General features: G+C 35.3%; 2 protein-coding genes across 4 annotated transcripts; one reads left to right on the forward strand and one right to left on the reverse strand.

Annotated features, from left to right (window-relative positions):
• Positions 1–5,448: 5,448 nt before the first annotated feature.
• On the reverse strand, positions 5,449–10,973 carry LOC128209247 (calmodulin-like). The gene is made up of 6 exons (XM_052913198.1): positions 10,832–10,973; positions 9,607–9,745; positions 9,092–9,202; positions 8,557–8,694; positions 6,606–6,679; positions 5,449–6,353 (listed from the first exon to the last, which is right to left on the reverse strand). The coding sequence occupies exons 1-5, from the start codon at positions 10,838–10,840 to the stop codon at positions 6,624–6,626; spliced, it is 453 nt and encodes a 150-aa protein (XP_052769158.1). The 5' UTR covers positions 10,841–10,973; the 3' UTR covers positions 5,449–6,353; positions 6,606–6,623.
• Positions 10,974–16,064: 5,091 nt separating this feature from the next.
• LOC128209024 (beta-1,4-glucuronyltransferase 1-like) lies at positions 16,065–24,983 on the forward strand. 3 transcript variants are annotated; one of them, XM_052912820.1, is made up of 4 exons: positions 16,065–16,166; positions 19,136–19,229; positions 22,920–24,025; positions 24,247–24,983. In XM_052912820.1, the coding sequence occupies exons 2-4, from the start codon at positions 19,208–19,210 to the stop codon at positions 24,436–24,438; spliced, it is 1,320 nt and encodes a 439-aa protein (XP_052768780.1). In that variant the 5' UTR covers positions 16,065–16,166; positions 19,136–19,207; the 3' UTR covers positions 24,439–24,983. The 3 variants fall into 3 exon arrangements, with proteins under 3 accessions (XP_052768780.1, XP_052768782.1, XP_052768781.1); XM_052912822.1 differs by having other exon boundaries at positions 16,083–16,150; XM_052912821.1 differs by lacking the exon at positions 16,065–16,166 and adding an exon at positions 16,178–16,321.
• Positions 24,984–27,791: the final 2,808 nt, after the last annotated feature.

The following is a 27,791-nucleotide window of genomic DNA, read 5'->3' on the forward strand; positions in this document are numbered from 1 at the left end:
ATTTATATCAGCAGAAATAAATTCATTTCCTTCTTATTTATCATTTCTCAACAGCAAATCAAATATACCATGCACATGAAAAATCCCTTTCTAAGTATGCACGAGGGTGTTAATTCATATACATTTAATATTGCATGACGTAAATGAACACAATGTATGATAGGAGGGTATCTGAGGTGACTATTCAACAAATCTGAATTAAGGTCACTGCATTTATTTCTTATAGGCGTTCTCAAAAGGCAAATAAAGATGGAACATCACGTACTTTAAACCTTTGTTGTAAATTACGCTTGATAGACGAAAATAAAGACGAATGTATTGTGACTTCATCAAGGTTTATTTCACAATGGATTTATAAAGGACTTGTTGTTCGACTGTAGATTCATAATCTCCTGTAACAAGATGTTCACTCGTTCGTATTAGAAATAATTTATTGTCTCCGCAAAGAGCTGCGATAGCTAAGATTTTAGTTCTACGTGATTGTATTAATATACTAAGATGTTTTTTGCATAAATTTTCTATCCGATTAGGAAACGCAACAAATTTTGTAATCAAATTTGCATTTTTACACAGAATATGTAAGACCCGTATAACATTCTTCTGTCTCATATTGACATCTCTTGAGTGCGTCTTTTTCACATTCAGTGCAATTAAATCATACTACTGATACATATTCAAGGATTGGTGTTAGGAAGTAAATTTGATTTGCATTTAAGACCTTGCATTGAGCTAAGAACCATTTTTGCGGAAGTAAATATGTTGTCAAAATGCTGATGCCAGTACCGTCAAAACTTAAAGTGACAAAAGTGCTTTGTGTGTGCCAAAATAAGTAAGGGCTGTAAGTATTGTTGTATCAAATACAAGATTCGGAAGCAGTTTCTTATGTATGCACAAACTATCGTTTTAGATTTAAATGGGTTTAAATGCACAAAAAATTGTCTTGACCATTCAGAAATGGTCTGCATTTCACTATTTTTAGTGTTCACCACATGGTTTGTTTTGGTGAGCAAGTGAACTATTATCCGCAAGAAGTCGTAGTTGTGCTTTAAAGTGCGTCATCCATGTCATTAACGTATACGAGAAAGAGAAGAGGACCTATAACAGTGGCACGTGGTACACCTGCTGTAATGAGTTTAAACAGAAAGATATGTAACAATGAACACTCGCTGACGGGATGCCCAGTTGATTACATTTCTGTTGTTTCGTACTCTTATAGTTTAAAAATATGGTCGCGGTGCCACACTCTATCAAATGTCTTGGATGTATCACAGAAAACCAAGTCGCTCGTTTGTCATCAAATGATTTGCATTATTTGATTGTGGATATCGATAGGTTAAAGGTTGTCGATTGGCCAGGTATAAATTCTGACTGATTTTTAAAATGAGATTGTTTTGAAGCATATAGTTGTATACGTGTTTCAAAATAATACGTTCCAATACCTTTCCGACATAAGTAATCAATGATATAGGCTTGTTGTATGTAGAAGAATGAAGTTTGCGTATTTCCATTTTGAACGGTATATGCATTCAAGCAGAGATCTATTGAAGAGGATACAAAGAGAAGTGCATACTGAAGATGTACCTTTTAACACTTTGTGGCTTATTTCATCTAGACCACTAGCTTTGTTAGTATCGAGATTCATTTCGATTCCGGTAACATATTTATTACTTAGATCGCGCCGTGTCTTATTATTTAGCAAATAAAAATATGGTCGTCCTCAATAGAGATAGAAACAAAATAGACGTTCATGGAATCTGCTTTTTCTAAGTCAGGGTTGTGCATTATACAATTTCCATTACTTGCATTCCTTTTTACATGAATTCGAACTGTTTTCCAATATAAATACGGATTAGAACTATTACTGAACCATTACTAAAATAATACTGTAAAAATTGTCTTTGCGTGCTCGATCATATAAGTGCATTGTTCCTTATTATCTTATATTCGGGCAAATCGTGTGTTTTGTTCAATGAAGTGGCCTTTTTCTTTAGCTCATCACGCTGGTATGTTACTTTTCTAGTTTCTGTGTTGTACCAAAGCTTGTCTTACTTTCGTAGTTTTGCAATAGGTTGGGGATGCATCTCTCAGCTATGCTGGTGAACATATTAGTAAACACATTTGAGGCTTTATCAATATACTTTTATCGTTTAACACTCGCCAATCAGTGCTAGAAGTTCATTTGGTTAAAATCCGCTCTTTATAATTCAATACCTTTCCTTTATTAAATAACTTTATACGAAATTACTTTTAATAAATGCGTATGTCGCAAATTAATCAATAATGTGCAAAATACATGTTGTTTCAGAAATTCCAGAAATTAGGACGCTTATAATATGTTCTGATACCGCACTTTTAAGGGTCTTATAAAGTATTAGTATTATTTATTACTCTAGTCTGTGGGTGTATGGCATTATATTGATTATTTAGTAGCATAGTACCTTTAAATTTGCTGTTTGAGGGGTTCAGCTCATTTTACGACAGAGATAAATGCCATAGAACTGGTAAACATCATCAGATGAGTATAAAAAATATAGAAAATGAAACAACTGCCTTAATTAAAACAGTAAAAGGCATTTTTCAATCAAGCAATACATGAAAACATGATTGTAGTTTTATTTGGAAAAACATGAAAAACGTTTCACCTTTGAATCAAACTAAAATCATAACATTACCCACACGACTACAAATAGAAATCGAAAGATTAATGAGGTTAATGAAGAACTCGATATTATAAATAAATTGAAGAAACATTTTACAAATATAGCGGACATGATAGAAAACCCATCCTTTAGTCCGGACCATTTTCATCCGATAAAGAGTGTTTTACATGCAGAAAAGAGAAACACAATGTTTCATTAAATTTATCAACTTTATATAAGTATGTCTTCTCGGCTCGATGAGATTGGTGTAAAAGTAATTAAACACTGTGGTGATACTATAACACTTTGTTTTGCTCCTTTGATTAATAATAGTACCCGAAACGTAGTAGATCCCGACTCCCTTGAAACTGCAAGTGTCCTGCCATAATATGTTATTATTTGTACAGGGTTTATCTTTGAATGTTCGACTACTGGGCTGGTCCCTGTAATTTTCATTGTATTATTGACTCCCAGGTGGTGAATTGTGTATACTTCCTTAATATACCTTTTTCGACTTTCAGGTTCTCATCAGCAAAAAGGGTACCGTTTGAACGGTTTACTTCCCTGCAAATCATGTTTTTGTTTAGAAAAAATTGATATTTTTTAAATGCACTTACATTTTCCATGTAATTAAGCGCGAATGATCCATTATATATTACATTACGGCTCGATTCTCCATCGTGTAACATAGCAAAGCTTCTTTTTATGAATAATACAAAAACAACTTAGCAGTACTGTTATACAACATAATAATTAAAACACCTGTTTCGTAGATTTCTGACCCGGGAGTTACTTAAAGCATGAACATAATGCGAGAGGCACCTATTTTAAAATCACAAAAAATACAGCACACCTTTTTAAATGTACACTACGTATATAATTTAATGGGTTCGGTTTACAAATATGGGGAAAAATGTACAGTTTTTAAGAAATTACTTTACATACTAGCAACTTTTTAAGACCGTTTACATCAACCGATATACATGAACAAATAACAAAGAGGAATAAGATGGGCCTTAATCTGTCACCTGAGTACCTGTAAATGTGTACATTTTTAAAATTCTGCTATAAACATTTTATAAAAGAAGTCGTGTCGAATGTGATGATGCATTGTGTACCGGTTGACAGCCCTTGCAATTTCACTGTTGTTTATTGCTGTAGCTTCAATAAGTTGTATGTCAAAAGGTCTTGGGCAATTAAAAAATCGTACTAGTATGTCAAATGGTTTTGTTCAATAGCAGCTAAAACAAATATTGAAATTTGCTTAATTGACTACATTTCAATAATTTTATTGAAACTTCAAGGACGAGCATAGAAGCCTTAGGTTGAATCAAGATGGTTTGCCAATATTACAGTGAGTCAGAAGGTCAAGGACAAGGCTATTCATTGACATTGATATTTGTTTGCAAAACTGAACATATGATCCAAACTTCGTTGCTTATATTTGTTGTTGCTTAGACAAATGGAGAAGAGGCTGACACAGTCGCCCCAAGATCGCCCAAGGACAATATTGGAATTTGTTTGCAAAACTGTGTACGTGGCCAAAAGAGCTTTAAAAAATAAATGAAAATATACATAACCTTATGTCAAGGTCATGACGGGGGAAATATTCCATTTCCTTTGGGAAACTGTACGCATTGTCCATTGTGTCAATGTCATAGCTTCAACAAGACAAAACAAACAATTTGTTAGCTAGAAGGCCACCAGCACATGCCAATATCACACAATACATACATGAAAACTACTGGTGCAAGTTAGTGAGCATGAATTAAATAATAGTATCTGCCTAAAGTACATTTTAATACACTGACATTTATAAACTATATATACCATACGATATACTAACAGTCAAATTTTGTAACAAGTATGTTATGTATATTCTTGGTAAAGAGTATTTCTCTTTACAAAGGCTAAGTATAAATAGCGTGGATTTTTTCACAACATTTTCAATATTACAAGACATCAAGCTATTAAACTTAATTATATTTGAGTTCTCATACTATTTTCTATCTGTATATTCTTGTCTAATAGTATCATATAAAGGACACTCGAAAGGAAAATGATATTCTGTCTCTATAACATCTTTACAATGAGGACAAAAAACCTTGTCTTTCAACATTCGTATAACGGCCACATTCACTTGCTAGGGTGTGAGCTGAAGCTCGAAATCGAGCATACACCTTCCGAAACTTCCTGACATAAAGATAATGTACAGGCTTCAGTCTCAAAATTGGATTTAAAGCCTATATGAGGTTGCAATTTGGCACTATTTATACAAATGCTACGCCATGACTCAACATATTGATCTTTAAGTCATTGTGAGTATGTTGGCATAAAACATTTATTGGTAATACTCTGAGCTTCCCAAACATAACCAAAGTTAATTGAAAAAAAATGTGTTCTTAAGTGGGTTACCCAATTCACATAACCAACAGAATCCACAGATTTCAACATCGCATAGCATTTTTACACATATCTATGTTTTGGCATATTTAGATTTTTTAACCAATAGCTTATAACACGCTTACAAGAAAAATATACAACGGGAATCGACCACAGTCTCCTAAAATTGGCGCAGTTCATGAAGACAGAGGTACAGAAAGAAATCTTTTACAGGCATAGTTGTGCACTCTTTCGATACCTTCATGTCTCTGAAATCCCTAAATTCAATAATAAGAATGTATTGCAACAGGTCATGGTAAAGGTCATCCAATGGCACTATCGATATTGGTTTGCAACACTGCACACATTGTCCAAATGCCTTAACTTAAATAGGAAAATCATACGTCCAAAATGTCAAACTAAGGAACATAGAACAGATCATTTATTTACCAGAAGATCATAGACCCAGGTGGGCGAATATCATACAAAATGGCGACAAGTACAAAACATGTGTACATATTTATACATACACATGCACTTTCGTGCACTACAGATAACACATAACATACCAAAACTTACAGTAATCCAAATTTTTATATGCATAAACATATACATAAACATAAACAAATACATATACACATATAAACACACACAAATACTTATGTTGGATATAATGCAAATGAAGCCATAAGATTTCACAAAACACTGAAGTAATTTCGCAATATCAGCTAATTTTATTACATAACATTAGATCATGAATTTAGCTGATGGAATTGTTTTGCTTAAGCCTGAATTCCTTTTCTAAAATATATTAAGCAATAATTTTAAACATAATGATACATAATAGAATTCCGTTTAAAAAAGAGGAAACATGCACATAAATATGTATATCAACCTTTCCATGTTGTTCTTTCGGAAAAAAATCAGTAAGAGATAGAGACTGAGTAGTGACAAAAGTATTTCCGTGATATAAGAGCATGTTCTAGATCAAATTGCTTTAACTTCAATAATAAGAGAGTGGTGCATTGTATAATCATATTGAGCCCAAATGGCGGCCATGTTTCTTTTACAAAACAGGTTCGTTTTAGTATTTATTTATAAATAGTCACAGTAGGATAATTTATTGCCAACTGCTTTTAATTTTGACAATCGGTTTCGAGGAAAAATATTTAAAGACATGTCGCATAAAGTTGGGGAAGAAAATTGTCTGTATATTTTTAAATCTATCCAAACATGAGCTCATTAACAAAATAGTAAACGAAATAGTAAACATTTGCTGGCGTAGCAAAATCCGTCTAGGGCAAATTGGTGTGTAGAAACTGTTACTGTTGTCTGAAAATAACAACCCAATATGCATTTTAAGAATACCATTTGCAGAAATTCGCCCATCGTTAACTGAAAAAAATAACATTCTATCGAATGTAAAGTCCCCTTTTCTGCATATTTGATTAACACACATAAACTACTTACTTATTTCATCAAATGATTTAATCAAATATATTTTTATTAATCAGGGGTTTCTTTAGCAAATGTCATAATATATTGAATTAAGATATTTTATTTTAATTAAAGAAAACAACATACCATCACATAGTATTTTGATTAAGTACTTTGTTCGTTGCTAGCTTCTAGCTTTTGGCAAAGCATTTTGGCCAGTTCTGCATAAGAAACGAAAATATTGTTAAAGAAAGTCTATAACAATACGTACTCTAATATTTAAGGCTATTGTGAGGTCGTTTGTGTTTTAATCATGAAGGAAAACTAACCAACAGGTTGAGAAGGGCCTCTGTTTGAACACTTCTTGATAACTAGATAGTACGTTCAATACACTTAAGAAAAACCAAAAACCATTAAGATGTTGACATCGTCAACCGCAGTTACGACTTCTGTTTGAAATTGTGGGATTTTAAAGCTGCACTCTCACAGATATACCATTTTTTACACCTTTTTTTATTGTTTTTTTGTCTTGTAGAGAGCATTTTCTTGCGTACATATCTGCAAACCAATGATTCAAGATTGCGGACAAAAAAACAAACAGATCGTAGACATTCATACTTCCGTTCGAAAGTTAATGTGTTATGGCTTAAACCGTTACTAACGGTTTAAGAAAAAATGCATAAAACATCATTTTATGAACTTATATATAAAAATCTGCGATCTAATCTTTTGTCAGCAGTCTTATATAACTGGTTTCCATGGATTTTCGCAAAAATTGGTTCGTTCCAAGACAAAAAATAAAAACAGTTGTCAAAACGTTCTATCTGTGAGAGTGCAGCTTTAATCCTAAATAGTTATTTGTCACCATTTATGCAATGGATAATCTCACTGACTGCCGACCCGGAGATAGCGAGACGTTGTAATGTTTTCTACTTATTATTCTTTGCTGTCGCTATCTGTGTTGTACTATTTTTATCACCTATAAAAATCAAAGTTTTGAATTATTTTACAATTGATTACAAAGAGACTGTAGTTTATTGAGCTTTAATTTATCCATATTATGTCATGTAAATTCATAAATCAATGGCGATGGCTGAGTAATAAGCATATCGGACTCTGGATAAGAGGGTCCGTGGAGTGATCCCCAGCCGTACATCATTGAAAAAAGTGGTTATCACCCAAACTTTGTTAGTGGTTCTTAGCAGATTTTGAAAACTGTACATATGTCTGTGCTATAACAGATTTCCAGAGTTAATGATACTTGTCGATCGTTGCAACAAAAATCTTAACTAATAGTCATTCTTTTACATTTCATAACTACAGAAATGTGGCTTTATGAGGCATTTATATCTATTTTTTCATGTAAATTCAGCTTTTATTTAAGTATTAGCTAGTTTTAGAACAACAAGCCGCGTCCATATTTCAATTGTTTTTACCGCTTCCAACCCGATGGTAGCTAATTTATCGCGGACACCAAATTTTCTGAATTTTCGCAATCACCCTGCACGAGGGTTGATTTGAACATATCTTTCACGAGCGGCTATGGTAGATGTTTGGAGCTTAAATATTGCCGCAAGACAATGATGATACAGACAGCGGTCTTCATCAAGGGAGGTAATTGCGTGATGACAATAAAAGTAGTTCCATACGGATATTTTTATTAACTTTGCCCGTGGGCAATGTAAAGATTTCCAGCATGGCCAAATATTTGGATCTACTTATTTGGAGTGGGAGAAAATAATTTCTATTTGACTTTCAATGTCATTGCTGGAAAGTTCATGGCTGGTCACGGAAGTGATGTAAAACAATAACCAAAAATGCTCCGAGTGGCGTGGCGAAAACAAAAGCACAGTGGCGCGGTGAAAAGCAAAAATGCACCAAGTCGCAGAGTCTCGTATTTTCACCCCTTCACCCTCTTTTGCACCGACCTTTTTTCGCTTACGCGATAAACGAAATGGCAGAAATCACCCACCATTATATTGTGTTTATTTTAAATAGTGTGTGTGTGTGTGTGTGACATTTTAAACTTGTTGTTCAGCAAAACATAATTATACAATGTCTTAAATGTACCGTCGGTTTTACTACAAAGTCATTTTACCGTCGATATCTAAATGCCCGTCTCCATCGTCCGCCTGATCGAAAATGGACTGAATAATTTCATCATCGTCGCCTATTCCGGAATTGCCGAAGTCTCCCGCCTTAAGGATTGCCTTTAGTTCATCCACCTCTATTTTTCCTGAAAAGAAAGCCAGCATCGCAGTGTCGCACCGCTCAGAATATCTAATATATTGCTTTTGTTAAGACTGATTTGAGTTATATTTATTATATTTGGATTAAACTGCGCTAACTTTAATCAAGTCTTAATTGTTGGAATTTTGCGATGAATATACCTATACACTATTTCGATATATATATATATATATATATATATATATATATATATATATATAATTTAATTGTGTATCAACTTGCATTATCTAGATTGTTGAAAGCCTGATCAGGAACACTCTCTGAAACAGGTGTCATTTATCTAGACAAAAATCGTCCCTGATTTTAACAAAATAAGTCATTATCGTGTTCACGACATTGAAGCTCTCCACTGTTACATAGCTGTTTTATTCAGTTTGTTATACCATTTCCATTTTTGTCAAACGCAGCTAACGCCTTTGTCATTGTAGCCATGGGATTGCCAAGGGAACCTGCCAACTCTTCTAGTTCAGCCAATGTAATTGTATCGCCTTCTTCTAAAAAGTATTTGTGAATGTTTGTGTATTTGAATTTATTCAATTAACTGTTCATTTATTTTTCATTATTTATTTATTTATTTTATTATTATCATTTTTATTTTTATTAACTTATAATATTTTTATTTATTTTATGTTATTATTATTATTTATTTTATTTTTTGTTGGGGGGGGGGGTGTGCTCCGGGTTGTGTATGAGGTGTAAGAAGCATACAACGACACATTTGTCCTAACATGTATAAATTAAATGTGAACATGAAATATTGAACGTCACTTATTACTCAGGCCCCAGTTTCTTGAGCTAAGCTTATCCTACTCTGATTCTTGAATTAAGATGTCACATGTCTTGCTTCGCTTCATTAGAGATCATTTTTCTGAAGAATTCAATGCACAGTTGTACTTACGTTTGCCCTTTTCTTTCCAGAAGACGGCGAGCTCTTCTTCCATCGGATTGTGGCCAGCATAGCAGAGCGCATTGTAAGCTTGTTGTCTGTCTATTGGCTCACCGTCCGGATTTCCATCGTTAAAGTAATCTTCCAAACTCTAATGAAACATGTATTTATGAGTATTTATACATATGTAAAAAATGTGTGGTCGACGTCGTTTCACTGAGCACTAGATGCAGGAGTTACGGGCTCAATTCCCACTCCGGGCCATTATTGTTTCTTGCAGTGGAAACGCATAAGGCGCTTCTGTATTGTGAAATATACGAAAAATACGTACTGCAGAGTGTGCAATATCAACAAATGATTTTCAAACAAAGCGAATGAAGAAAGAAAATGGACATGAAGTATAATGAAAGTATGAATCTATCAAACTAAAGCATAACATTTAAATACATGTAGTTAAAAGTACAATGCGTTTATTGCCGACTTGGTTCAAACATGTTTAATCTATTTCAAACTTTAAAACTTTGAAGGCGTTTACACGTAGCTGTATTGGCCATCAAAATCGCGATGAAAAGAGCTCTCGATCGGTCAAACACAAACGTAGATCATTCTAATGAAGTCAACATTAAACATGCCATGTGAGGAAAAGGGGACTATGTTCGGTGTTCCGTTAGGGTCATCGTGTCTTCGCCCTTAAGCAAAGTTAGTGAAGTCACGAAGAGATGACGGCGAAGACACGAGAGCACGAAGGTGAATACGGAATACGCGATGGCGAAGAATCGAATGTACGAAAGTCGTCAATTTGCTTCTTCGTGTAAGGGCGAAAACACGATGGCCCTAACGGAACGCCGTAACTATGTGGTTGTCAAAGGCTCCAACTAGAGCAAGGCGCCAAGCAAGTAATCGTGCATGTCTTTGAGAGTACGAGTGCAACATAGATCGGACTTTCATGTACAAGTCTCGATGTGGCACAGAATGTATAAGTATAAACACATAAACACATAACAGTAAGGGAGGCGCTTGCTAAAAAGATAGCCGTATAAAGTACATGAACGTTTAACGTTTTGAAGAAAACCCCGCTTAGTTTTCAAGCCGGTCAGTTTGAATCAATTCTCGTACACCAGAGCGATGACGCTATATTTATCATTGCCAACCCTCTTATGAATGAGAATGGTTTGAATATTAATATTATAATACTTTAATAAAGTTAAAAAAGAAAAAAAGAAGAGAAGAATCTTACCTGTGCCATTTTATATCCTTTAAATGTTGCTAATATTTTCTTTTGTTTGTTTTAAACGTTGAAACTTAAAAGTGGTTTATAATAATTATTTAGTCACCGTTCCATGACTGACATTGTCTTTAAACAGCGATCGATGCATTAACACCAAAACAATGGAAAGTTCATTGTAATCTCTTAAAATGTAATATAATATTTTCAATCGATCGCCAAGTTCTCTTGCCTAATTAATTAATATACATGGCGGGCAATCATTCGAGCCACAACATTTTGACATGCGTTGAATCTTCTTGTGTATTGCCAATGCGCTGAACGGTGAGAATGGTCTCTTATATTTCCCATTTAAAGCTGCACTCTCACAGATTGAACGTTTTGACAACTTTTTTTATTTTTGTCTTGGAACGTGCCAATTTTTGCGAAGAGTAAAATTTAAATAAGTAATCGGGAAATGAAGTTCCCTTAGGACTGATTTTGTGTTGTATGTTAAAGCTGCAATATGTTCATTTAATAATGTTTGCTATAGCATAGTGTTGACATCGCCAACATCTGGATTTTCATGAAAATTGTTATTATTCCGTTTAAGCAATTACCTTACATATTTGTAGATGTTATAATGATAAAAAGGTTAACGCGTTACAAATTTCGGTGCACTGGGTTCGATTTTTGAACGTTGGGTTGCCAAGGAATGGGTTGTGGTGCCAGTGAATGGGTTGTGATGCTAGTGAAAGGGTTGTGGTGCCAGTGAATTGGTTGTGACGCCAGGGAATGGTTGTGATGCCAGTGAATGGATTGTGGTGCTAAAGAATGGGTTGTGGTGTCAATGAATGGGTTATGGTACCAATGAATGGGTTGTGGTGCAATTGAATGGGTTGTGGTGCCAATGAATGGGTTGTGGTGCCAATGAATGGGTTGTGATACCAGTGAATGGGTTGTGATGCCAGTGAAGGGTTGTAATGCCAGTGAATGGGTTGTGATGCCAGTGAATGGGTTGTGGTGCCAGTGAATGGGTTGTGGTGCTAAAGAATAGGTTGTGGTGCCAATGAATGGGTTGTGGTGCCAATGAATGGGTTGTGGTGCCATTGAATGGGTTGTGGTGCCAATGAATGGGTTGTGGTGCCAATGAATGGGTTGTGGTACCAGTGAATGGTTGTGGTGCCAGTGAATGGTTGTGATGCCAGTGAATGGGTTGTGGTGCCAGTGAATGGTTGTGGTGCCAATGAATGGGTTGTGGTGCCAATGAATGGGTTGTGGTACCAGTGAATGGGTTGTGATGCCAGTGAATGGGTGTGATGCCAGTGAATGGGTTGTTATGCCAGTGAATGGGTTTTGATGTCAGTGAATGGGTTGTGGTGCTAAAGAATGGGTTGTGGTGCCAATGAATGGGTTGTGGTGCCAATGAATGGGTTCTGGTGCAATTGCATGGGTTCTGGTGCCAATGAATGGGTTGTGGTGCCAATGAATGGGTTGTGGTACCAGTGAATGGGTTGTGATGCCAGTGAATGGGTGTGATGCCAGTGAATGGGTTGTTATGCCAGTGAATGGGTTTTGATGTCAGTGAATGGGTTGTGGTGCTAAAGAATGGGTTGTGGTGCCAATGAATGGGTTGTGGTGCCAATGAATGGGTTCTGGTGCAATTGAATGGGTTCTGGTGCCAATGAATGGGTTGTGGTGATAATGAATGGGTTGTGGTACCAGTAAATGGTTGTGGTGCCAGTGAATGGTTGTGATGCCAGTGAATGGGTTGTGGTGCCAGTGAATGGTTGTGGTGCCAATGAATGGGTTGTGGTGCCAGTGAATGGTTGTGGTGCCAGTGAATGGTTGTGATGCCAGTGAATGAGTTGTGATGCCAGTGAATGGGTTGTGGTGCTAAAGAATGGGTTGTGGTGCCAATGAATGGGTTATGGTGCCAATGAATGGGTTATGGTGCCAATGAATGGGCTGTGATGCCAATGAATGGGTTGTGGTGCCAATGAATGGGTTGTGGTGCCAATGAATGGGTTGTGGTACCAGTGAATGGGTTGTGATGTCAGTGAATGGTTGTGAAGCCAGTGAATGGGTTGTGATGCCAGTGAATGGTTGTGATGCCAGTGAATGGGTTGTGATGCCAGTGAATGGTTGTGATGCCAGTGAATGGGTTGTGGTGCCAGTGAATGGTTGTAATGCCAGTGAATGGGTTGTGGTACCAGTGAATGGTTGTGGTGTCAGTGAATGGGTTGTGATGCCAGTGAATGGGTTGTGATGCCAGTGAATGGTTGTGATGCCAGTGAATGGGTTGTGGTGCTAATGAATGGGTTATGGTGCCAATGAATGGGTTGTGGTGCAATTGAATGGGTTGTGGTGCCAATGAATGGGTTGTGGTACCAGTGAATGGGTTGTGATGCCAGTGAATGGTTGTGATGCCAGTGAATGGGTTGTGGTGCCAGTGAATGGTTGTGATGCCAGTGAAAGGGTTGTGGTGCTAAAGAATGGGTTGTGGTGCCAATGAATGGGTTATGGTGATAATGAATGGGTTGTGGTGCAATTGAATGGGTTGGTGTGCCAATGTATAGGTTGTGGTGCCAATGAATGGGTTGGTCTGCCAATGAATAGGTTGTGGTGCCAATGAATGGGTTGTGGTGCCACTGAATGGGTGTTGGTGCCAATGGATGTGGTGCCAGTGAATTGGTCATGGTGCCAATGAACAGTAACATTGTTTTTCTCATTGTTTATATCATAATTTATTTGATGAATGATTCAAGTTCATTGTACAACCAAATGCTATTTGTGGAGAAACTCTGTTTTAAAATACTTAATTAAGACAGAATTTCAGAGTTTAATCACTTTCATTTACAATTGAATCGACAATATGGCAACATTTTCGAAGAGTATATTCATAAAGATATAAATATCACGGACCTATAAACCATGGATTGGCAACTGCCCGATATCGGTGAAACGATAAGAAATAATAATTTACCCACAATCCTTAGCGCGCGCTCGGCAAATATCGGAATATTCCGCCGAATCTCCGATCGGTGATTAACGGCGATCTTCGGTTATTTCCGCCAGCTCTGCTGATAATTTTTTTTTTTCACCGACATGTCGCAAGTAATATGTTTGTAGTTTGTCGTTATTTTATTTTCTCTAATTATCGAAGTATTAATCAGGACTTTATATGTACCAAATGAAATTGATATTTAATTAGGATAATTGATGTATCGATCATTATTTAGATATTAAATAGTCGTCCTTTTAAAGCAAGTTCGTCTTCAAACGGAGATTCCTATAATCAGCCTTACAGTTATGCCTTGTTCGTTATAGATTTTATTTAAATTAATAACTGATTTTTAATCGGTTCCATTGGACTATTATCAACTCAAATGAAAGTACCGCGCATTTGAGTAAATTTTAATTATAACGCTCAACATGTTTTCCTACATGTATATATTCGGTCGATGTCATTTAAACCCGCTTTTTTTAAAAAAAAGGCGTATCAATTTGTTTCAATTTAATGCCCTTGATATTGGCAAATAAAAATGATTTTGCTTCCGAAACAGTGCCTAAAACTAAGACCGTTCTTCAGACCGGTTACATGTATATTTGCCCACATTGTGCTAAAGTTTGAAAACCATTGCCGGTTTTAGGGGTCATGTAAATAAACAACACATGGACACAACAAAAGGTATTTGATCATGAATAAATGTCTATTTTTACTATTAAAGTTTGCAACTAGATTGAGTCCACATACTAAAGAGTTTGTGTGATCTACGTTTAGACATTTTCAATATATCAAGGGTCAAACACTCTTCAGTGAATCATCATCATCATCATCGTCGTCGTCGTCATCATCATCATCATCATCGTCGTCGTCGTCATCATCATCATCATCATCATCATCATCATCATCATCATCATCATCATCATCATCATCATCGTCGTCATCATCATCGTCATCATCGTCGATATAATCAATAGGGTCATCAGCAGCACCTTCGTCATTCAATTAATAAAATCAAATCATTGTATCCATCTTATTAATCATCATCATCATCATCACCATCAGCCATTACCATTCAGAGTTCCCATTTAAACAAATAACAAACATTTCAAGATTTAAAAATTTAATTGTTGGAAAAGGCAAAAGCATTTAACAAGTAAAAAACTGTATACAAGTTACAACAAATATCATGGTCACCACCTCCAACAATCATCATCATCATCAGCATCATCATCATCATCGTCATCGTCATCGACATCATCAACATCACTTTCATCACTATCATCGACATCATCACTATCATCAACATCATCATCAGCCATTTCCGTTCAAAGTTCCCATTTAAACAAATATATCAAAAAAGCAGTTAACAAGTAACAAAACTGTATACAACAAATATCATGGTTACCACCTTCAACATATATGATCATCATCATCATCATCATCATCATCATCATCATCATTATCATCATCATCATCATCATCATCATCATCATCATCATCATCAGCAGCAGCCATTTCCGTTCAAAGTTCACATTTAAAAAAATATATAAAAAGGTATTTAACAAGTAAAAAACTGTATACAATAAATATCACGGTTACCACCTTCAACATATACATTGTATCATCATCATCACCAGAATAATCTATGAATGAATTTTCATCTGGGTTTGCTGATTTTACTTTTGTTTCACAAGTTGCCATCAGATCACAAAGTTCAAATTATGACTCAACCTCACTTAAGGTGTTTTTTGTTAGCTGTCTTTTTAACTTGTTGACTTCTGACTGGAGGCTTTTTATTTCATTTTTCTGTTCATTTAATTTTAGGATTTACTGTGTTTTGTCCATATTTTAATGTTTATAGTTAGAATGTGTAAATGGTTTCCTTATTGAAGATTCAGCTTCTTTCCGTCGATATTCCCTATTTCTCAGCACTGCTCTAACTCTGCTGCATTCAATACATCGATCGTTTTTTGTCTTGAAATAAAGATTTAATACACCAATGATATTTGTCTGATTATCATCTAATATGTTTTCTAATAAATATATATAAAACTGGGAGCTGATAAAACATTAATAATGCGTTCATTTGAATAACTTTACATTGCAATACATGTTTGAGGCCAACCATAATGTTTGTACAAATAATAATGGTTCAATTTTAAACGTTAAAATCAAACAGTTATATATTTATATAAACTTCAATTTTGTTCATCCTTTTTCGTTTGGTAAGGGAGGCAATTCATGAACTACTATCTTCAAAAGTGTTGTCTGCTGCAGCTGTCAGATTCAGATGCAAGCAGGAAAAACTGAAGTACATCCGTCAAAATTAATTAATTGCAATTGTACGAACCAGTAATAGTAAGCAACTATTTTTTTATAACCACGGCATGGTTTAATATTTGAATTATGTTTTTCACGTAATATAAGTAAAAAATGAATTGGTATAGTTATTCGGATGACTGATTCGGTCATTGAATAGGCATTTGGTTCATAAGTCCAACTATTTGTACGAGGTAGGGTTTTGTTCCGATTTTTGATATTGAAAATCCTTCGTTAAGTGATTAGAAGAATTAAGTTTTAAACATCTATTATTTTAGACTATTTGCTCATAAATCATAAATGTGCATGCACAGGTACTAGTCCAAATAATAAAAGTAAACCTGTGAGGAAAAATGCGCCCGATGCGGGGCTTGAACTACGATAGCCAGAACACTAGCACCCTGCTCTATTGAATAGTTATTCAGAAAGGAATTCCAGATTAAAGCATATGACATCTGTAAAATAATATATTAACAAGAAATATTGCCATCATATGTTATTTAATATTAGTTCCGCGCACGAAACGTCAATATCCAACGTAAATTTCAAGTTTGAGTTCAAGGTGTATTTTTAGCTCGACTAATAGGTGGGCTATACTACTCGCCCCAGCGTCGCCGTCGGCGTCCAGTTAAAGTTTTAGGGCAAGTTGGGATTTTCACTTATAAGTCCAATACCCTACATTCAATTGACTTAATACTTCACACAGTTGTTCAGGGCCATCACATGATGAGGTTAGATAACTCCATATTATTCATTACACATATAGTGGCCCCTGATTGACTATGGAACTTAGGTTAAAGTTTTAGGGCAAGTTGGAATATTTATTAATAACTTCTATATCCTTTGTTTAATTGACTTAATACTTCACACAGTTGTTCAGGACCATCAAACAATGAGGTTACATAACTCCATATTATCCTAAATACAAGTTATGGCCCCTGATTGACTTAGGTTAAAGTTTTAGGGTAGGTTAAAGTTTTAGGGCAAGTTGGGATTTTCACTTAAAACTCCAATACCATTCATTCAATTGACTTAATACTTCACACAGATGTTCAGAGCCATCACATAATGAGATTAGATAACTCCATATTATCTTGTATACAAATTATGGCCCCAGATTGACTATGGAACTTAGGTTAAAGTTTTAGGGCAGGTTGGGATATTGTTCAATAACTTCTATACCCTTCATTCAATTGACTTAATACTTCACACAACTGTTCAGGACCATCACACAATGAGGTTACATAACTCCATATCCTTAATACAAGTTACGGCCCCTGATTGACTTAGGTTAAAGTTTTAGGCAAGTAAAAGTTAACGGCAAGTTGGGATTTTAATAAAAAAAACTTCTATACCGTTCATTAAATGCACTTAATAAAATTCAAAATTATTTATGATCATCTTACTACAAGAAACGTAACTCCATTTTAAGCCTAAATACAAATTATGGCCCTTGATTTTTTTATTTTTTTTTATTTTTTTTTTTTATTTAATTTCCTTTGAAAGTCATATTTGTATATTCTTAACCACATTTTCATAACGGGAAATCAAGTTATTTGAATGACTTGCGTCATTGTTTGGGCGGGCTGGTGGGAGGGCAGCATCAAAGTCACCTTATGTATCGAATAATTTTAGTTGGGTTTGACATAAAGAGACCAAACTTGGTATTATTACATGGTTATTGTATTCTTAGTCAAAGCGGCATAGTCGAGTGCGCTGTCTTACGGCGGCTCTTGTTTTTATTCCATAGGTCTAAACTTAACAATTTATACTAGTACATGAAGAGCATAGTTCACAGTTCACAATTTACAATATTTTCTTTTTCCTGGTCCTCCGGTATCAAAATTACTTTAGATCTTAATTAGGACTAGACTTAAATACAGACAAATATATATTATGTTTCACATTCTCGTTCGGTCTATCTTGTCCAGCAATGTAACTTGTTCACATTGATATTGCTTATTTACAAAGTCAAGCAGAAAGAAGTGAAAACTACTTTTCCAAAACATTGACATAAATATTTAAGTGTGTTCATTTATAAAGGCATCATATGTGGATATGTAACATTATTGGTTAAAATTTTTTAAAGTAGAACAAGGAAAACATTTAACTATTACAACAGTCTTAGTATCTCCCAAATGAGAGATAGGGATAAGAAGAACCCTAAATACAACATCTATTATTTTAGACTAGCACTGGTACTACCTTACTATTCAATTTGTATATATACTAAGCAGTGGAACTTGCTCAAAACACTGTATGAAATCATATTTACATGTCCAAAATATAGCTCATTGATATAATGCTTCTTGTTCTCATGTACCCAACTTTAAATTAAGATTCTTTTTTCTCCCACCTCAGATAAGTAGATCCAATAATTTTACCATGCTAGATATTCTTATCTTGCCCACGGGCGAAGATAAAATGCCCGTATGGAACTCTTCTTAATGGTCACCACATTGTAATTACCTCCCTTGTTGAAGACTGTCGTTAGTAGCATCAAGGAAATCTTGTCTTATGGTAATATTTAGAACGCTAATTAATTATTTCTTGCTTCAAATGTCACCATAAAACAGTTTTCATGCAACATTCAAGAAATAATGCTTCATTTTCCTTAGAACTATTTAAAAAGACCGATAAGACCGATTTGACTATTAACATTAACTGGATCACTGCGCACATATCAATGACAACCACGTGCTATCGCATATCCATACGCAATTATTTTCACTAAGCACAAAAGAGTTGACTGTGTTTTAGAGTCAAATTTTAAGAATAGCACAATTAATTCCCTTTATATTGCCAGGGTTTCGACATTCGGGCAAGTAGACAAAAACAATACTTGTCCTGACCTAATATGCACTTGTCCTGACCATTCAATTTTTTTTGAACATGAATGTAAGCCTGGAGCCAAACGCTACTAGTAGAATTAGTCATAATAATACAAAGACAAGCAAATAGGAAACACGCTGGGAAAAGGTACATAATCAATTTGAACGTATTTCCAGGTGACAGCTATGACTACCGAAGCAAGGAAAGTAAGGAGAAGAGTCTTGACTAACAATACCGTATAGAAACAGATGTTGCTAGCAGCTGCCAGATGTAAATACATCTAGTTACTTGAGTTATAATGTAGCATAGAATGAATTTGTAAAATATACAAAATGCTTTAAAAATTATCTTTATTAAAACTAGCTATGTGAAATTCGCTCAATGTACAAAACTCGACATTCAAATATAGGTGCAAATGACAAAAAGAGAAGTCCTACCAACTCAAGTCCTTTCCCTCCGAAGTCATACCACATCTTGAGAAGCACATGATACTAATTAAACATTGCCGAAGATATGGATAAGATATGTTTTACAACAAACTGAGTAAAAGGATTTACATTAAAGTTTTATGAGATTTATTCAACTTCTATATCGTCCGCACTATTAAAACATATGTATTAGGAATACATGACCAAGACTAAAGTTTTATGAGATTTATTTAACTTCTATATCGTCCGCACTATTGAAACATATGTATTAGGAATACATGACCAAGACTAAAGTTTTATGAGATTTATTCAACTTCTATATCGTCCGCACTATTAAAACATATGTATTAGGAATACATGACCAAGACTAAAGTTTTATGAGATTTATTCAACTTCTATATCGTCCGCAGTATTCCAAAAAATGATATGTTGAGATTTGTTCTATTTCTATAACGTCCGCACTATTCAAACAGATGTATTGTTAAGTTTTGTTCTACTTCTATGTCGTCCGCAGTATTCCGATAGATAATATATCGAGATTTGTTCTATTTCTATATCGTCCGCACTATTCAAACAGATGTATTGTTAAGTTTTGTTCTATTTCTATGTCGTCCGCACTATTCAAACAGATGTATTGTTAAGTTTTGTTCTATTTCTATGTAGTCCGCACTATTGAGGTAATGAGATTTGTTCCAATTCTGTATCGTCCGCACAATTAGAAGATGCATTAGGTATAAATGACCAACATTAAAGTTTTATGAGATTTATTCTACCTCTATATCGTCCGCAGTATTCCAATAAATGATACGTTGAGATTTGTTCTATATCTATATCGTCCGCAGTATTCCAATAAATGCTAGGTTGAGATTTGTTCTATTTCTCTATCGTCCGCAATATTCCAATAAAGGATACGTTGAGATTTGTTCTATATCTATATCGTCCGCAATATTCCAATAAAGGATACGTTGAGATTTGTTCTATATCTATATCGTCCGCAATATTCCAATAAATGCTAGGTTGAGATTTGTTCTATTTCTCTATCGTCCGCAATATTCCAATAAAGGATACGTTGAGATTTGTTCTATATCTATATCGTCCGCAGTATTCCAATAAAGGATACGTTGAGATTTGTTCTATATCTATATCGTCCGCAGTATTCCAATAAATGCTAGGTTGAGATTTGTTCTATATCTATATCGTCCGCAGTATTCCAATAAATGCTAGGTTGAGATTTGTTCTATATCTATATCGTCCGCAATATTCCAATAAATGCTAGGTTGAGATTTGTTCTATTTCTCTATCGTCCGCAGTATTCCAATAAAGGATACGTTGAGATTTGTTCTATATCTATATCGTCCGCAGTATTCCAATAAATGCTAGGTTGAGATTTGTTCTATATCTATATCGTCCGCAATATTCCAATAAATGCTAGGTTGAGATTTGTTCTATATCTATATCGTCCGCAGTATTCCAATAAAGGATACGTTGAGATTTGTTCTATATCTATGTCGTCCGCAGTATTTCAATCGATGATATATTGCCGGATTTGTTCTATTTCTATATCGTCCGCACTAATGAAACATATTTTTTAACTTATTTATTTACTGATATATTTACTTATATCCTTTTTTATTTTTCGATTCTTTCATTCATTATTTACGAACTTACTAATTCATGTATTCAACAACACACGGGCTATTGCAAGGTCGCCTCCACTTGTTGTGGCCTGGATGTAGATGGATACTTTCTATTACTAATGATTAGAAAAGTTATTCATCTACAACTAAGCGCTTTTACAATATATTTTATATTAATTTTAATAAATACAATAATACTACTTACTATGTGCTTTTTTTGCCAAAATTATCTTATTTTTGCCATAAAAAGCCGATTTTTTGATAATATAAATATTAATAATAAACAAATAAAAGCTCTTATAACATGTTTACATCAATTCTAATAAAAACATTTAAATTTGCATCATTCAGATTACGCGAATCAAGGAAAACACAAGTATTAGATTTCCTTCTTTGTCTTTATTGGCCGCAGTTTTCAAAACCGTTCTTTGTTTATGTTGTCCTCACTATTCAACGCTTTCTATATCGTCCGCTATAAAGACCGCATTTTAGTAGTGTCTCAGTAGAATGTATATATTGGACAACATCTCCTAATTTAGTTCATAGTGGTACGAGTTCGTGTTGGTACGACTTCTCCTATACCTGATTAAGATCAATGTCGCTCAGCGCATTAAAATCAAAAGTCGCGGATGTATTTTATGCCTATGTTTGAATGTCAAATGTTCAGCCATTTTCGCAAACCCTGCTCTTGATGAATCTTTTTTAATTTGACAATCAACCTTAGCGCAATCTTGTTACTCTTAATAACAACTTTTACAACTGTTCTGGGGATGACTTAATTGAATTGACATACACGGTAAGTAGGCATGTGTTTCGATGATGTTGACCACTTTGCGACTCGTGCTACTTTTACTGTTTTTCATGGAATGATTATATTATAATACATTTGTATGATAAAAGTGACAAGCATGAGGGAGAATGGTGAATATTGGTAAAATAGTATACTATGTATCCCATTTCACCAAGAACTTCTCTATTTGGATTTTTCATCAGGCTTTTAGTTCAGCAGTATTTTTTGTCACAATGAGTAAATGCTTTGATCAGTGCGTTTCAACTGAGTCATTAGAATACCCCTGCAGCACATACTGAAGTTTGAAGAGCAGTTTATGGATAGTCCGATGGTCATTCCTGTATGAGGTCTGTTGCCAAATGTCTGTAGAAAACAACTTCCACATATTTAAAGGTGTACTTTTACACTTTTGGCTATATTGAAGTTTGTTGCACGAACTCCTTCCAGTTTCTGAGACTGCACGCTGGTACTTATTGCACATTACTACAATGATGTACGTACGTGCATGACCTTTGACCGGATGGTCATCTTAGAGATACCGGTACAAGCCTTTGAAATGAATATGTTTTTTACACTTTTTGCTATACTGAACTTTGTGGAGCAAATTAACTTCCACAGTTTTGGAGATTTCACTGTGGTACTTGATACACATTTCATCAACATGGAAGTATTGCCTAGTATATTTATATAGAGGTAAATGCCATTGAATTTGATTGTTATCTCTCTTTTGGCTATATACTAACAGTGTGGAGCGAACTTCTTCAACAGTTTTATTGATATCAATCTGATACTTGATAAACATTATAACCATGAAGTTTAAAAGTGCTTCTTTTATCAGACACTGACCAACCCGTGTAAGAGTAATGTGCCCCTTTGTATTTTTTCAACTTTAGGAATTAGTGGAGAGCGACATTCTTCCAAGTGTTTAGCAAATAAGAATCACTTTCCTTAAAAAAAAAATATATTTTATTATAAAAGGCGGCGTTCAGGGGGAAGTCAACACTCCTATGATGGCTATACTTTTAAAATGTTAGGTATTTAGTTGTTTCTGTAGTCTTACTATCTACCATGAATGTAACTGTTAAATATTGTTTTATGTTTTCAGTCAAGGAGTGTGGTACAATCCCGGAAACAATGCTAAAAGGTCTAGTATGGAACAAGTACAACACAACAATCGGGATTCTTGTTATTCTTCTGCTTTGTTTGCAAGGACTTACTGTGCTACTTGTTCCTGTTTTGAATACACCACATGAGACTGGCTACAAAAGCAAGGCAATGGAGGAGAATTCTGTGATATTACAGCGTTCAAAGAAGAAACTGCTAGAAGATTTGCTTATGTACAAGACTAAAATTCAGAATGCACATACGATGGATTCAAGTGGAACTTACATGTTGTTACCTAACCTCATTGTTCCAGCAGGTGATAAGGCGAGCGCAAGTAATTTAACTATATGTACTCAGACCACTGCTAATCATCTTCACAATCTTCAAGATCTTACATCTGTGTGGACCGGGCCTGTTTCAGTGACCGTCTTTACACATGGTTTCAAAGCCGCACATGACTTGTATACCATTGTGTACTACCATTCATGCTTTACCAATATTGCAAGGATGGTGACATTTCATATAGTTTATCCGATATCAAATCCACCACAGAATCTGTCTTCCTTGCTGCATGTAGAGTTACGCTGTGATAATCATATAAAACACTCTGCATATGAAGAGAATCTCAACTATGCTAGCAACATTCCATATCCACATAATGTTTTAAGAAACATAGCAATAACCAATTCTGTATCAGCGTATGTGTTGGTAATAGATATTGATCTCATTCCTTCCCTGGACTTGTATTCTCAGTTCCAACAGTTTGTTAAAAGAAGGACACGATCAAAGAGCGGCAGCCAAGAACGAATTGTGTATGTATTACCATCCTTTGAAACAAACTCAGACAATGTAAATTTCACCAAAAAATCTCTTTTAAGTCGGTGGAGCTCTGGTTCAGTGCGACCATTTTATGCTACAGCTTGTGAAAAATGTCAACTTCAAACAGACTATGAACTTTGGAGGCAGGTACCTGCCGTGAGTTTCCTGGATATAGCATATCAGGTAGAGTGGGATGGTATATGGGAACCATTCTATATTGCCCTTAAGGAAGGATTACTGCCATACGATGGACGCTTCAAGCAGTATGGTTTCAACAGGATTAGCCAGGTAGTGCATGTAGCATTATTAAAACATTAAAGTATTACATAATTAACAATTTTGCACAGCTAAATGTATATGCAAGTTCTTCAAGTTTCTTATATTTTGTTGGGTAGTTCAGGAATGTTACATAAACAGACTATAATTTATGTTGATACAATTTTGTGTTGTACTGAATACATCAATCTCTAGGTAATACATGGAGTTCATTTTGATCACATCTTCCACAGGTATGCGAGATGCATCTTGCTGGCTTCCAGTTTGCTGTCTTCAACAACGCGTTCGTTGTCCATCAGGGTTTTAAAGAGAAGTCGGGATTTCACAGCGCTAAGGACGAGGAAAACAGAAGAAACAAAGAACTATATAATTTACTTAAACATGAGTTGAAAGATCGATACCCAGAATCAAACAGACACTGTTAATGTGTAAACGATAGAACAGCACACTACAATAAATATCAATTATAACATCTCTTTGCATAGAAACATGGGTGAAAGTTTTCCGTATTAATACGGAATTCCGTATTTTCGGTCTTCTCGGGGGTCATTTTTCTAAATCGTGTAAATCCGATGAGTTTTTCGGGGGGTGGGGTACCCCAAACCCCATCATCAACATCGCGATCTACTAAAAATCGAAGACAAAAACTAAGTTAAAGGGCTTGATTCACAAATGGGCGAAAATGGCCCCGTCTTTGTGATGTTTAACTGTTTCTTGTTTTGAAAGAACAACCAAAAGCATTTACAAAATGAAATTGTGTTGTGCTATTTGATCATTATTTTGGTTGCTATGGCAACAATTCATTCAATGGGTATTTTTTCAATAATCTTGTATAATTCACAAAATATTAAACACTGATGGCGATTTTGTGGATTCTTTTAGCGTTACTAGAACACAAATGAACCTGTTAATTATAAGGACATTTTGTATGTTATTCAAATGAAGAATAAAAATGTAACCATGGAAACGCGCCAATAAATCGTATTTTTCTTACTATGCCTAACATATATATGATATTTTATGTAGAAACATTGTTTGTTATGAAATTTAATGTAAGTTATTACTGCTGATGCTCTGATATTGATCTCCAGTTATTATCAAAACAGTTTTATGGTGGTTACTATGGTAACCATATTACATATAGTGTGATTATTTTTGAGGGTTTTGAAACAAGTAGGTTGATATTTGGACCGAATTTAACGCTACTGTCATAGGAATTATGAAATACGTCTTGGTATGTATTAAATGTGAAACTGCAAATAAAATATATATGGTACAATAATAGGAAATATCGCAATAGGCAGTAAAATCTACCAAGTACCAAAGCATGCCGTATCATTTTCTATAATTAATGTGACATTTTAAACGATTGAAATAACCTTCCGTGAACAATACGAGTCCATATAGATAAACTCTTCAATCGCTGTCAGAGTCCGAACTGTCTATCGTCGGGGGAACAACACTGGTGTCATCAAGGTAATCACACCAGTCACGGACGCCTACGTTACCTACGAAACGGTACCTTGCATAGCCAAGGTACCACATGACTGCTGCACAATGCGCGCACATCCCTACTACCCTTGACCCAGATCGGCATTTACAATTACACCCAAGAATTTCGACAGTGTTGAATTTCAACCAAAGGATGTATTGCTTGGCTGATACGTGGCGACTTTGAAGACGAACACGAATAAGTCCACTATTTTCCTTGTGGACACGGATGTCCTCGTCGCCCTCAAGGTGCTCCTGGATATAACCAGGACACAGTTTTAGTTGATATACACCGCATGTAAGTGTGCGTAGTATGTCCTCAGTCAGACGCGGAAAGCTTTCTAACTCGGTGTCGTCAATCGGTATCCACACGGCTCTACTTTTCTCAAGGTTTCCCTCCGCAATTTCTGCTTGAAGAGAGTTCCCTTGTATAACCAACTGTAGCATTTGTTGTGCTTGGCGCTCATCGTCATCGGTTGAAGACGACAGTGGTGGCAAATACTTATTACATACTGCACATATTATTTTGACATAGTCGCCAATAAATGGAACCTGGCTGTTTGGTAAGACTCTGTCCAAGTACTTCCATCGCTTGAGGCGGGCGTTTGCAGACTCCACCACCCATCTGATCTGAATGTCATCAATACATTTTGAACAATTAAAATACCCCGAGTGTAGTATAACTCAGACAGCAAGACTGTGACAGAAGTGGTTAATTAAAGAACATGGTTGCGCATATAATGAACGTTATTTTTGTGTATTTATTTATCATTTATGATGCCTATATATTTGCATACTTTAACTCATAGAATTACTCATTATGTTATGAATTCATACACAATACGCTTCACGGGAATTGCCATTTTGAGCGAAGCATTCAAGATCGCATGAATTTCAATCATTAAATGATATATTTCAAAGTTTAAGAAAAATAATACCTTTGTGACTAGCCTGCTTGTGTTGGCGACCTCGGCTTCAAACTGTTTCGCACCTCTTGGTAGAAATGAAGGCATCTTGGGTTGTATTCCAAGATCCTGAAAAAAATATATACTATACATCATGCAAATATCTTAAAATAACATTGATATTTCGAAGAAAATCTTCCTGTATCTCTTATTATCCATCGTTTAAGAATATGACTCGTTGATGCACTACATGTCTTCACAAGATGGTAACATGATAACAACGAGCAAAGAAAACGCCGTATTACCTCTAGTAGATGTAGGGAATCTCTAAAGCCTCTGTCCACCACAAATATGTCGCCAGGTCGAATTGCGTCGTTGTTCTTTCCATCAGACAGGTAAGGGCCAACAACTGTCATGTAATATCCGGTTGTGGATACAATCACCATTGGCTTGACAAGTGGCCTCCCCTTGTGCATGCTGTAAGACCTGCGTTGAAAGTGGTGATTCTGACTCTTCTGGATATAAATGTAGGTTCCGTCTAACACTAAAATAAGACGTGAGCTATCTCCAGAGTCGCTAACAAACAATGAGTGGGCGAGTTGGCGTGTGTGTTTATCTATCACTTCTTGCCTTGAGATATGGTTTAATCCAAAGTTGTGGGGTACAAAATGTTCTGTCAGAGTTTGTCTTGTTGAAGTGATCGCTCGGCGTATGCTCGATTTAGAAATGCCAAATATGATGGAAAGAATTGTGTTAGAAAGACCTGATTTGAATTTAAAGAAAAAAATGCCAACAGTCGTGTGGACATCTCTGACCGGGTTATTGCGGATGTGTCCTTCAATACAATAGCGATATCTTCGAAGGCAGCCTTGGTTAGTCCCGTGAGATCAACATACTCCTCGTTGTTGAGCGTGGTGAAGTCAAAGCGTCTGTTAGACTTTTTACAAGATTCTCTTAATTTATCCAAGAGTTCTAGAACAGTAGCTCGGTTGACATATGCAGATTCTGCTGCTTTGACTGATTTAAGTGCTTCATCCTTTATCAAGGAGTCGTTCATGTGAACTGGACAGCATCTAGTTCCGCTCTTGATAATGGCATAACGCTGAACAAAGGCTGCAAATCTGGGGCGGTGATTACAAACAGTCTCAAGTCTGAGTTCAGACTCAAGAATCAATATGGCAAAACTTCATTTCATTGCAATTTTCCTTCTATCAGAGTATTGATGGTAAAATATACTGAAATATATTAATATTTGAATGTTTTACCTTTATTAACATACATTTTTGTAAAATAAATGAAATAAATATGATTTTTTGTTCCTTTATAAAAATGCCTTTCTGAGTCTGAGTCTAGACTTGGACTTGAGACTGTTCGTAATCATT

Source organism: Mya arenaria, chromosome 11 (genome assembly GCF_026914265.1).
Source record: "Mya arenaria isolate MELC-2E11 chromosome 11, ASM2691426v1".
Taxonomy (NCBI): domain Eukaryota; kingdom Metazoa; phylum Mollusca; class Bivalvia; order Myida; family Myidae; genus Mya; species Mya arenaria.